This window comes from Typopeltis vanoorti, chromosome 18 (assembly GCF_054136105.1).
Source record: "Typopeltis vanoorti isolate ZY-2024b chromosome 18, IOZ_Tvanoo_1.0, whole genome shotgun sequence".
Lineage (NCBI taxonomy): Eukaryota > Metazoa > Arthropoda > Arachnida > Uropygi > Thelyphonidae > Typopeltis > Typopeltis vanoorti.
The window spans coordinates 96,455,036-96,469,348 of NC_143566.1; the positions used below are offsets into that span (position 1 = coordinate 96,455,036).

General features: G+C 33.2%; 1 protein-coding gene across 1 annotated transcript in view; it reads left to right on the forward strand.

Annotated features, from left to right (window-relative positions):
- The window catches only part of LOC150096967 (GPI ethanolamine phosphate transferase 1-like), a 311,441-nt gene that overhangs the window by 38,156 nt on the left and 258,972 nt on the right, over nucleotides 1-14,313 (forward strand). The window contains exons 4-6 of the mRNA XM_090408103.1: nucleotides 2,437-2,561; nucleotides 5,697-5,827; nucleotides 8,833-8,949. Of these exons, the coding sequence (XP_090264229.1) occupies nucleotides 2,437-2,561; nucleotides 5,697-5,827; nucleotides 8,833-8,949 (373 nt within the window). The remainder of the gene's footprint in view (nucleotides 1-2,436; nucleotides 2,562-5,696; nucleotides 5,828-8,832; nucleotides 8,950-14,313) is intronic.

Genomic DNA, 14,313 nt, shown 5'->3' on the forward strand with positions numbered 1-14,313 from the left:
GTCATCTACAAGTAAATGTATTAAAGTAACTTTCACAGCTTATGCATCTAACAAAAGTTATATGGAATATATTCAAAAACAACATTATATGGATGTTGTCAGGCAAATAGACCGTTATTTTAATGTGTTTAGTGCACATGATCCATTTTGTGCTATTAACTGCAAGTAAATGTATTTCACTACAGGGAATTCCCCCCCCCCTTCCCATTGTTTGCATTAGCAACTTAAAATGGTATTGTTGCTATAGGACTTTGGTTGAGCAAATACATATATGCTCAATAAATACATAACATAAGTGTTCACTGTTGAGAAGTATGCAGGGTTGTTTTTTTTTTTTTTTGATGTTTGGGCAGAGGACTATTTATTTTATTCATCAGAAGTATTTCATTCATTTTATTTGCATAAAATTAATGATGAAATAGTTTCATTCATTTAGTTTAGTTTCATTCTTCTTCACCCATAGTCCATGTAGACTTGGGGCACTGTAAATAAAAGACTATATCACTATCTGGATATAGTCTTTATATGTAAAGACTATATCAAGACTGTCCCTGATAACCGGGGATAGTCTTGATATAGTCTCTCCAGTTGTTTCTGTACTGGGATCTCCTTAATGGGTGGAAAACAAAGAATTTTTCCATTTTTTAATATTAGCTATCTAGGTGATTCTTGGCTGCCTTGATATTTTTTTCCTAAAAGTCAAACCCTCCAGTGCTGTGGCCCAGCCACTGGAGCTGTTTTTGATGTAATTTAGTGATGATATTTTCTTGTGTTCTGGCAGTGGTGTAGAATTTCCTCTTAACTTTGTCATTTCTCACACATTCAGTGTACAGTGTCTTCAGAAGTTTTCTGTCATAATTTATCTCAAAGGCCAGTTAGCCTTTTCTCATCTTCCTCTAGCAATGTCCAACTCTCACATCCATTAAAAACTCTTGTCAGTTAATTCTTGTAACTGATGTTCATTCTTTGCTACTAAGTCACTGTCATCAGTAAATCCAAGGTTATTGATTTTTGCAACCAACTGTAATGACAGTGCTGCTGTTTTCTAAGGCTAGGTTTAATATATATTCCATATATAAGTTGAAAAGCATCAGCAAAAGTATGTAGTCTTTTTGCACACACACCTCCTTCCATTTTGGATGATTTGCTATAGTCGCCACTGATTTCTGAGAAACTGTAGAGTTTTAATTAAGTGTATTAGTTTCTCATCTTCCTTTAGCAATGTCCAACTCACACATCCATTAAAAACTCTGTCAGTTAATTCTTGTAACTGATGTTCATTCTTTGCTACTAGGTCACCGCCATTGGTAAATCCAAGGTTATTGATTTTTGCCACCAACTGTAATTACAGTACCTGCTGTTTGTTATCAATTTAAAATTGATTCAGTATACTTTACAGTGCCTCATGCCATACAGAATTGGACTTCTGCATATCTATAAAATTATGACATTGTAGTTTATTATGCTCAATATATTTTTCTCCAGTGAGTATTGTAAATAAATGATCTATTGCACTCTTTTAACAGAATCTTGCTTAGTGCTCTGAAAATATACTTTCTATTTTCCTCTCAATCTTAGAGTAATATTTTTAGGAAAATTTGTTTGTGTGATGATGGTTCTATAATTGCTACATTTTGTACTGTTTGTTTTTTAGGAATAGGAGTTGAATAGAGGTGTACAAATAGGCCAGCATTCATTGTTCCATACATCTTGGAAATTTTTGAACAGAACATCTATGATAGGTCCTCTCTCTGCTTTTATTATTTAATTTATTTATTTCATCTATACTTGGCACTTTTCCCACTTTCAAAGGATTAATTGCTGCTTTTACCTGTTTTCTTTAAAAGGGACATATCCTTCATCCAGTGTCATTTATATCATGTCTTCAAATTTTCGATTTTTAAGGCTGATGTCTTTCAAGTAAAAGTTAGCTGTGTAGTCATGCCAACACTAATTTCATTAATAAGCTGGAAAAGAGATTCAGCTGGTTACATTGCAAGATGTACTGAAAAGAAGAGAGAAGATTTGAAAAGATGATAGAAATTCACTCTTTCATCACAAATTTACTTGAATATAAATTCATTATATTCAAGATTGTAATTATGATCTCTTAATTATCAAGTTGTGTTCAGAAGAGTTGCTGGTCAGTTAATTGAGGGTATGTTTAACTGTGAATGTATGGTTATGTAGTGCTTTTCCAGGGGTGACATTTTGCTGAATTTTCAGCAAAACTCAAGAACTGCTTAACTTGAAGGTATGGTTATTTGAAGGTCAGATAATTGAGAGATAACCTTATCAGTTTTTTTTCATTGGGTAAACATTTCCACTGTCTTGTGAATGTGAAAAACAAGTATTTTTTTACTCTTGTGTGTGTAATGATGATATCACAATACAAATCATTCTTATGAAGTTTTTTTTCCTTTTCACTTTATGTAGCTATTCCTCAAGGAATCTCAGAATAATAAAACGCTCGTATCCATGCTATCAAAAGATAAAATAGTATTTTTTCTTCATCTTCTTGGATTGGACACGAATGGTCATGCTCATCATCCAAGCTCTATGTAAGTTTTTAGTGAGATTATACCCTGTTATACTATCTTGAATAGAAAATGTAGATTTTTACATGATTTAGTTATGTTGTCACTTATCTGGGATAGAAATCTTAGTTTCAGATTCTATCTTCAATGGAAATCACTATCTAACTCATTCAGGCAAGCCTAATTAGTATCATGACATATAGGAATGCAAGACATGATAATTAATAAATAACATAAAGCTTATATTATTTATTAATTATCATATCTTATTTATTAAATATCATGATGCATATATTTTTATTAGTATAAAAATTTCACCATACTATGAACACTATCTTCAGTATGACTTTCAAATTAAACAAGAACAAAAACTGGTATATTCAACATTTGTATATTTACCTTTCATCCTATTTGTTTCTTCATCATTGCGAGCGTACAGATTTAATAAGAATTTGTAAATTGTTTTTTTGTGAATGATGATGATGCTAAGATAGAACTTAATAAAGAACTCAATTTTCTCAAGTCTACTTTTCAACTAAATAGTTATTCACATATTCACAAAAAACAATTGACAAATTCTTATTAAATCCACATGCTCACAATAATGAAGAAACAAATAGGGTGAAAGGTAATATTTCTATACCATACATAAGCTCTGTCTCACCCAAAGCCAAAGTTCTTAGGAAATACAACATAAGAACTTTATTTACTCCTCTTCCAAAAAAATACTCCTTAGTGAGCCGTCTGAAACACAGACATCACAACCTTAAATATCCCAGTGTTTACCAGATTTGGTGCAGCTGTGATATACCATACTTTGGCCAAACAGAGAAATCGATCGAGCTATGCATTGAAGAATATAAGAGAAATGTCAGTTACAGAAGAACACGAGCCAGTGTTTTGTCTAGTCATGTTCTGTTCTCGGCCGATTCTAATGAAGAAAACCTTAGCCATATAGCCCTATGGGACAAGTCTGTTAACATTTTCTGTTGCCAGGATGAATTGTAAAGAAAGATAATAGAAGCAAAAGAAATTCTCAACCCCCTACATCTCAACAACAACAACCTGAGCTATAACCTTTCAGACTGTCATGGTGCTATGATCAAATACTGGCGTTCACGAGATGCTATACGCATGCATATGCCTAACAATGAAGCCAACGAGAGAACAGTTTTGAATGCGCAGACTTCAACTTTTATATGTTGAATATATATACATTAACTTTCCATGTTGTTTACAGTTATTTCTTCTATATTTTACTTTTATTTATTTTGTAATGTGCACCTGAAGAAGGCTGATACAAGCTGAAACTAGTTGTGCTATTAAACTTTGTTTTCATTTTTCTCGGTTTCTAGTCATTCAGTATTTTTTAAAAAATGTATATCAACCAAGTAAATCAATCTTCCTACATATATATATATGTATATATTAATGATGTAGAAATTTGGACATGAAAGTTCAGCCAAAAATTTATTCTGCCTTAATCATTCCATTAATTTTTCAGTTGTCAATAAAGTTTATAAAAGCTATAATAAATATATTTAAAAAAATAATTTTCATGAGTGAAATTATATAGTACTGGGGATTTCAAATAAGTCAACATACCACGACAGCTATCATCCTCTCTTCCCTGCTTGTTTGCTGGGGAGAGAGAGGATGATAGCCACCCAGCCAGTAAGATTGGCATACAGTATTAGTTTATTATTGGTTTAAAGCATAAGCAACTTCAATATTTATGATTTCATTAACAAACATTTCCTGAATTATCTTAAGCAGTTGATTGTGGTTACAAGGGATATTGGACTTATGCAGTTATATTGAAATTCCTTCCTTCCCTGCACTCTGCATTGTTTCTTTGCCTAACCTTGGTAAGGCAGGATTTCCCCCTCTCCTCCCAAATGTTTCCTTTGTATTCAAACCGTTTACATCATGCTCTGGTTTCTCATATTTCCCACAGAACTGATCACTGAATTTGTCCTTGCATACTTTATTATACACATTACTTATTTTCTAGATGACATCATTTTAACAATGATAGCCTGTCATAGTCATGTAACTTGGCTTCATAGAAACCTAGTTAATGATCTGATAGGATAGATAATCCTCTCTGCACAATGCTGTTGAGTGTTTATGTATTCTCTCACTGGTCTGTCTTGCTTGATGAAAAATTGAAATTTTCAGGATTGGCATACAATATTAGTTTGGAATTATTCTGCAATAATTCCAAATGGTAGTGGTCATTTGGAATTATTGCAGAAACAACTAAGGCGAGACAGTGTATTATGCCTGTTAATTGTATATGTTCCATGACTGGTGTTTGCCTGTTTTGTAGGAAGAAAAACCTGAAGGTGAGTTAGCAATAAGACTTACTCACCTTCAAATGAAAAATACTTATAAAGATTTTTCACATGTTAGAATGGGATTTGAATCCAGGTCTTTTCATTTGAAGAGCATTGTTAATAGCTAGATGGGATCAGAACCCAAAGTCTCAAAAACAAAGTATTTATTTCATATATATAAAGATAGCTTCATATTTATTACATTGTAAAAGTTGAGTATTTCATTTTGAATGACTCTGTATATGTAAAAGCCAAACATGCTGACTGGTTCATATAAACTCTATAGTCATTTGCTACTTTCAGCATTCCCTAATCTCTTTCATCTTCCATAGATACACGGCCATCTACAGTTTCTCCTTCTTACATGAATAGCTAGTGTAAATAATCCCAAGAAGATTGATATACTGTTACTCTATGTAGGTTTTTCAATATCAGTGAATTTTTGGTACCAATTTTTATAGTTATTGTATTATATACAAAGGTACTGCTTTGGATCTAATACAGAAAGGTCAACACAAAATCTAAAATAAAATTATATCCTTTGAATATTGCGAATATGATAATTTTGTTAATAATTTGTTAACTAATATTTGATTAATTAATTAATATTTGTTCAAGATTTGTTATAAACAGATGGGCATTCTCACACACATCCAAGGATAGCATGTATTATTAGTCAAATTGTATGTTGATGTTTTTTAATTTCCTCTCTCACTCTCCAGTTTTTATTTGAGATTTATATTTTATTTCTTTAAGTTTTATTAGAGTTATATAGATAACATCAATATAGATCCTTCATGATTTGTTATGTACATTCTAGAGAATATCTTCAAAATATTCAGCTGGTTGATGATGGAGTGCAAAGATGTGTAAATATGATTGAAGACTACTTTAATCATGATGGTAAAACATCTTATATATTTACCTCTGATCATGGTATGACTGAGTGGGGTAAGTTGTACATTTTTTCTGTCTAATGATGAATTATTATTTTTTTTCCATTAGTGCATTAAAAATAAAATATTCAAATAGAAATATCTTATTTTAAGTAATAGTTTGTTTTGATTTATAATTTCATGTAAGAAGCAGAACTATATCTTCTATTGTATGTGTGTGCCTACAATTAAATTTTAACTTTTCTACATTGTACGAAACACTGTGTAAAACTAGCTAAACAAAAGTCATGGGAGGACTTTGGCAAGAACATAGAAAATAAATATCAAGAAGGTGGTAAGATATTCTGGAGGTTGTTGAAGAAGCTTAGAGATGGAGGAAAGAGTGCTGTAAAAGGAGTTAGAGATGATAAAGGTGAAATGAAAACAGGGGAAAAGGATATCCTTGAAGTATAGATTAATTACTTAGAAAAATTACTAAATGAAACAAGCAGTGATAGCACAGTGGTAAAAACCACTCAACAGGCATACAGTCAGGAATACATATCCATACTTGAATTAGAAAAAGCCATCAAAGGCTTGAAATGTGGAAAGGCAGTAGGAGTAGATGATATTTGACAAGAAATGCTGAAGTATGGGTTTAAAAGTCTTACAGTGGCTGCACCGCATAATTCAGAGAGCCTGGACAAAGGGACGAATTCCCAATGATTGGAGTAGAGCTCTAATAGTACCCATACATAAAAAGGGAAATAAAACTGAATGTGAGAATTACAGAGGTATTTCCCTACTGAGTGTTCCTGGCAAGATCTATGCAAGTATACTTGAGAAACGGTTGAGAAGAATTGTGGAAGAAAAGCTTGGTGAAGAACAAGCTGGATTCAGGCCAAATAGAGGCTGTCAGGATCAGATCTTCACTTTACAACAAATAGTCAAGAAAGCATGGGAATATAACAAAGATCTGTATTTAAGTTTTGTCGATCTGGAAAAGGCATATGACAAGGTGCCAAGAGAGAAGCTATTCAATATGCTACTGTTATATGGTGTCAATGGGGCATTATATCAAGCAATACTTAGTCTTTTTTTGAGTTGTAAATCAGCAGTTAGAATTGAATGAAGTACAGGTAGATGGTTTAATGTTAAATCTGGTGTGAGACAAGGATGTACATTATCCCCTCTGTTATTCATTATCTATATGGATCACATTATGAAGGAAAGTGGTATTAAACATAATATCAAAATTGGAGATGTTAATGTCAGCTGTTTGCTTTATGCGGATGATGTTATATTTCTAAATAAATCCACTACAAGTCTGCAAGATTCTCTGACTAAATTGAATAGCTGTTGTAATAGATATGGTATGAAGGTCAGCAATAAAAAGACAAAGACAATGAAAATAGGAAGAATCATTGAAAATGTCAACTTTGTTGTGAATGGAGAACCTGTGGAACAAGTAAAACATTTCAGCTACTTAGGCACAATTTTTACTGAAGATAGTAAATTAAATATAGAAATAGACAACAGAATCAGCAAAGCTGGTATGGTGGGAAGTCAATTGAATAAATTCATATGGAATAAGAGAGACATTAGTCGGAACACTAAATTAGCTGTATACAAGACAGTGTTCAAACCAGTTTTAACTTATGGATCTGAGATCTGGGTCCGAAGTAAAACACTTGACCAAAGACTAGAGACCGCAGATATGAGAGTCCTGAGAAAGATTAGAGGCGTGAACAGATGGCATCAATGGCAATATCATATTAAAAATGAGGATATTAGGAAAGAACTTGACATTGTCAGCATCCAGGAATGCATTAGCAGAGCTAATCTCAGGTGGTATGGTCACTTAAATAGAATGGGAGAGGAAAGATTAGCAAAACAAGTGTTCTCTACCAGGTTGGCAGGAAAACGACCCAGAGGAAGACCAAGATATAGGTGGATTGATACGGTACAAAGTGCCTTAGACAATAGAAATATAAAATCTGATAATGTTGCAGTCTTGACAAGTAACAGACTGATTTGGAGGAAAATTGTAGATAGGAAGTTAGTAATGATGTAATTTTTTCATGTAGTACTGTCATATCCTGTACCCCCCTTGAGGGTACATGGCAGGAATTTGATGATGGATATTAGGAAAGAACTTGACATTGTCAGCGTCCAGGAATGCATTAGCAGAACTAATCTCAGTTGGTATGGTCACTCGAACAGAATGGGCGAGGAAAGATTAGCAAAACAAGTGTTCTCTGCCAGGTTGGCAGGAAAATGACCCAGAGGAAGACCAAGATATAGGTGGATTGATACGGTACAAAGTGTCTTAGACGATAGAAATATAAGATCTGATAATGGTGGAGTCTTCGCAAGTAACAGACAGATTTGGAGGAAAATTGTAGATAGGAAGTTAGTAATGATGTAAATTTTTCATGTAGTACTATCATATCATGTACACCCCTTCAGGGTACATGTCAGGTATTTGATGATGATAGTGATACACTGTATGATAGTCTGAATAAATAACAGGTTATTTATTTGATTATTGTGATTAGTTCTGGTTTTTCACGTAATACTTAGACTATTGGAAATGGAATCCAGCTATGGAGAGACTATACTTCTACCTTTGGACTCTAGTAGAAATATTCCAAATGCTTCCATAAACGTTAAGAAAAACATCACTTAAAATTAAATCTATTGTAATTTTTTCTTTTTTAATGTTGATTTATATTCAAAAGAGTCAATAGAACTCAGCATTATTACAAAAATTGGTTTCAATTTTCTTGCAATCTGGTCATTGATACAATTTTTCTCTATGTATTTTTGAATACGTTGCATTTGATCTTGTTGAAAATAAAATTTCTTTGAAGGTTGAAAAAAAAAGTTTTTTCATTTGTTGATTAGTGTGATATATGAAATGCTAGTTTCCATCTTCCATTCGATGTACTTGAAAAATTTAGATTATTATTTTTTTCTTGCTGTTTTCAAAAATATTAATTACAAGTTTTGAAATCTTGTATATGAAACTAATGATGACTGTTTAAATTATATATTTAAATTAATTTTTTTTTTTTTTAGGTAGTCATGGTGCAGGGCATCCTCATGAAACTCTTACTCCATTAATAGCATGGGGAGCAGGCATCAGAGAACCTTTAGGTGCTGGAAGGGATACTTATAATGATAAACTCTCTGAAGGTATTTAATCATTGTCCAGTAACTTCTTTTAAAGATAATTTTAAATGCAAAATTGGATGATATTTATACAAGATTATATGTATTTCAAGAAATACACAACACACACACGTTTCCATATGGAGGAATAAAAGTATTTGCAGTGGCTACACTGCATAATTCAGAGGGCCTGCACAGAAAGGTTAAATTCTCGATGATGGAGCAGAACTCTCATAGTACCCATCAATAAAAAAGGAAATAAAGCTGAATGTGAAAAAAATTATAAAAGAGCTGAGCTATGTGTAAAAGTAGCTAAACAAAAGTCATGGGAAGACTTTGGTAAGAATATGAAAAATAAATATCAGGAAGGTGGAAAAATGTTCTGGAGGCTACTGAAAAAGCTTAGAAATGGAGGAAAGAGTACTGTAAAAAGAATTAAAGATGATAAAGGTGACATGAAAACTGAAGATAAGGATATCCTAGATGTCTGGAGTAATTACTTTCAAAGTCTGTTAAATGAATGAAGCAGTGATAGAACCATATTAGAAAATTTTCAAGAGGAATGCAAAGAGGAGTACATATCAATACTTGAGGTAGAAAAAGCTGTCATGAACTTGAAATGTGGAAAGGCAGCTGGAGTAGATGACATTCAACCAGAAATGCTTAAGTATGGAGGTATAAAAGTTTTGCAGTGGCTACCCTATATAGTTCTCAGAGGGCCTGGACAGAAGATCGAATTCCTGATGTATAGATAGAGCACTCATAGTACCCATCTATAAAAAGGGAATAAAACTTAATGTGAGAATTACAGAGGATTTCTCTACTGAATGTTTCGGTAAGATTTATGCAAACATACTTCAAAAGAGGTTGAGAAATATTGTGGAAGAGAAACTTGGAGAAGTACAAGCTGGGTTCAGGCCAAATAGAGGTTGTCAAGATCAGATTTTCACTTTACGACAAATAGTTGAGAGATCGTGGGAATATGACAAGGATTTGTACTTAAGTTTTGTAGATCTGGAAAAAGCATATGACAAGGTCCCCAGAGAAAAGCTTTTTAAACACTACAATTATATGGAGTGAATGGAACATTATACAGAGTAATACATTGTATATCTTTAAATTGCTGTAAGTCCGCAGTTAGAATAAAAGGAAATACAGGAAGATGGTTTGATGCAAAATCAGGAGTAAAACAAAGATGTACATTATCTCCACTCTTATTCATCATAATCTATATGGATTGTATTATGAAAGAAAGTGGCATTTGGCCTGACATAAGAATTGGAGATGGGAATTTGAATCATAGAAAGCTTCAAACCTAGCTCTTTGCTTTATGCAGATGATGTTGTACTCCTAAACACATTTAGTGCAAGTCTCTCGGATTCTCTTACTAAATTGAATAACAGCTGTAACAAATATGGCATGAAAATCAACAATAAAAAGCACAAAATATATGCCGTAGCATAGAAAACTTCAGCTGCGTTCTGAATGGAGATTGTATAGAACAAGTAAAATATTTCAACTATTTAGGCACAATTTTTAGTGAAGATCAGGTTAAATCTGGAAATAGACAACAGAATAAGCAAAGCTGGTATGATGGGTTTCCAGCTGAATAAATTTATATGGAATAAGAGAAAAATTCACCAAAACACCAAACTAGCAGAATACAAGACAGTGTTCAAACCAGTTTTAAGTTATGGATTGGGTTAGAAATAAAGCACTTGATCAAAGACTAGAGATCACAGATATGAAAATTAGGTGTCAAGTTCCTTTCTAAAGATTTTAGAAAGGAACTTGACATTATTAGCATTCAAGAATGTGTCAGGAGAGCTAATTTAAGGTGTTATGATCACTTAAATAGAATCAGTAAGAAAAGATTAGCAAAACGGGTATTTGTTGCCAAGATGGCAGGAATGAGACCTAGAAGAAGACCAAGGTCTAGGTGGACTGATTCAGTTAGAAGTACTTTAGAAGCACAAAATGTTAGATATGACAATATTGGAATTCTCACAAGTAATAGACTGATTTGTTGGAAACTTGTTGTAGGAGATTAATAATAATGTAAACTTAATCATGTGGTGCTGTCATAGTAACCTAAACACTTCTTCGGGATATATATCAGGAGTTTGATGATGATACACACGCTCACAATGTTATTCAAAATGGAGCAGATTGTACTTGTTTGCAAAATTTTTATTTCTAATGATACAAACGTGTTTTACATCACCTGATAGGAAAACTATGAGAGTTTACTTTTCCCCACATTCTAGTAGCAGGCTCTTGCTATTAGAGTGCACTGTAAGTGTTTGAAACAAGTAAAGATCCTTCATTCGCTTGCTCAAAATAGTTAATAAAATGTGTGTCTCCGCAGAAGAAAGTATTTTGTATTATCGAATTTGCAAAATGTAATTCCCTAATTACAGTTTAATGTACATTCCACATTAATTATGACATGAGACTGTCATACTTCAATTTAAAAAAGAACCTCCTCGTCATAAGGAGATTTATTCATGGTACAAAAAATTTCAAGAAGAGGGATGCATTTATGCAGCCCAAGATAATCCATAAGCTGCTCAAGCAAGGAATTAGGGATTCCTCACACAATGGTATGGTGTGTTCTCAGGAAAGGATTTCACATGAAATCCTACAAGTTGCAGTTAATGCATGCACTACACCCTAGGGACAAAGATAAAAAGGTTAGACTTTTGCATAAAAATGTTGGATGACATGGAGGACGATGCCTTCACAGCATGACTCATTTTTTTCTGATGAATCAACTTTTTGCTTAAGTGGTGAAGTGAATCATCATAATGTGAAAATATAGGGACAGAACATCCAAGTGCAGACATTGAACATCAAAGAATCTGGCCAAAAGTGAATGTGTTTTATGCCATTTCTCACAGGAAAATGTATGGACCTTTTTTCTTCCCCTGGGGTGTCATACCTCAATATGTTACAATCTGGTTGTTCCCTCATCTCAAAATGACTCTGCTGTTGTATTACAGGAGGTGCATACATAGTGCGCGAATATCTGACAGTTTGCCTGTCAGGTGACATATAACTCATGTTGATATTGCTGGAAATAAAGAATTCATAAACAAGTACAGTCTGCTCCTTCATTTTGAATAACCCTATATATATATATGTGTGTGTAGAAAGTTTTCTACCTTGGGTATACTATACGTTAAAGATACCAAGCAATTTTATAAACTTGGTTTTAATCCTTTTTTTCATTACTTCAACCTTGGTATCATCACCTGAGGGTCTGGCTCCCACTGTTGAGACCTCAATAAAGGTCGAAACCCATCTGGGTAGTGGCCCTTCCCTTAATACATTGCATCATACATGTCTGCAAGCTGATGTGTTTTGCATTATGGGAGATACTAAGGCATGTGATCAGAGCTTATTCCACCTTCACCACGAGTTGCCTCAGACTTGAAAATACTTCAGGCGCAAACTTGGTTTACTTGCTTGTTTGCTTACTTGGGAAAAAAGGATTAAAACCAAGTTTATAAAATTGCTTGGTATCTTTAACATATATATATATATGTTCCATTTCCATTATTTATTTATTATTATTTTTTTTTTTTCAAAAATTGGAAGTAAAAAGGGTGAATAAAGTGGAAGAAAGGTTTTGAAGAGCATGTGAATAATGTATACATTTTGAGGAAATTATGTTACATTAAAGTATTGTGTTGGCAAGCAAAACAGATGAACAAAAAATAATGCCAACTAGCAGTATACAAGACTGTGTTCAAACTAATTTTAACATACAATTGATTTGGTTAGAAATGAAAGAGTTGTTTTAAGACTGGTGATCACCGATATGAGAAGTCTAAGGATAACTAGGAGAGGGAAATGACTGTCACTGATGGCAGACTTATATTAATAATAATAACAAAAAAAAGACATTTATTAATATTGAAGAATTGTAAGTAGATCCAGTATTAGGTGGTATGATCATTTAAATATGATGGGAATTGAAATATGCATTAAACAAACATTTGAAAGAGAAACAAGAAAAAGACCCAGGCAGAATTGAAATGGGTTAATGCATTCAGAACTGTTTTGGAAGAGAAAATTATGGATCAAATTGGTGACCTTACAAATAATTGACTGATAAGAAAGAAAATTGTTAAAAGGAATTTAATAATGAAACTAACCATAGTGTCCTGTATACTGCTTAATAATACCTCAGGAAATAATGAATACTCCACTTCTGAGAAAATGTTTTATCTAGCCTGCTTTGGCTGAGTGGTTAGCTTACCTTCTTTCTAATCAACAGTCTATGGGTTTGAATCCTACCATGGACATGTGTGTTTGTGAATGTCTTTTAAGTGTGAGATGAATTTCATTGTGTGGTGTGTGACTACTGCCTCTCTTATCAGAGGTCTGAAGTGGAGAGTGGCTTGTAAAAGTTCCATGTTTGGTTTCTAGATCAGGATTTCTGAATTATATAAAAAAATAAACCACTCAGCCCACCATCAGTCATCATCAATGCTTTCTGTGCCTGCTGGCACATAAGACTGTAACTCTGGTTTTCCATCTGCCCCTGTCCTTTGCAGTTTCTCTTGCTTGTACCCAATTTGCCCATCCTGTCTCATTCATTTCAGATTCCATCATTTTTCTCCAAGTTAATTTTGAGCAACCTTTAGAGCGTTTTCCTTCTGGTGTCCAACTCGATGCTACTTAGGGAATTCTGTTTATTCCCATGCGTAAAACATGACTGGTCCATTTCCATCTTCTTAGGCAAATCTCTTCATCTATTGACTTGGAGAAAGTTGTCTTTAAAAATTCCTCATTAGTGATTGCATTTGGCCAGAAAATTTTTTAAATTCTTCTTAAACATTTGTTTTGGAGAATATCCAATTTATTACTTAGTTTCAGAGCCATATAGCAGTATACCAAGTTTCCAAGCAGTATATCAAAGTTTCAGAGGCATATAGCAGTACTGCTCACACAATAGATTTATAGATATTAATTTTCTCTTTAACTGCAATATTTGATGCTTTCCATAATTTATTTAATGACTTGAAACAGTTCTGTGCTCTAGCAATTCTTTGTAAAATGTCTTCGTCGGTGCCACCTTGTTTATTTATTATTGATCCGAGGTATGTAAAAGTATCAACATCTTCAATTGTTTATTATTTAACTTAATTTCTTTATTTGATTTTTCATTTATTCGCATGACCTTGGTTTTCTTCTTGTTTATATGAAGACCCACAGTTTCTGCATAATGAGCAAAGTCATCAGTTTTTAGCTGTGTCATTTAACTTAGAGAACAAGAGCACTATGTCATCAGCAAAATCAGTCTTCCAGTGTGGATGTGAAGTCCCAACTTATTCCTCTTTTGATGATTGAGTTTTTCATAATCCAATCCATTAGGATTAT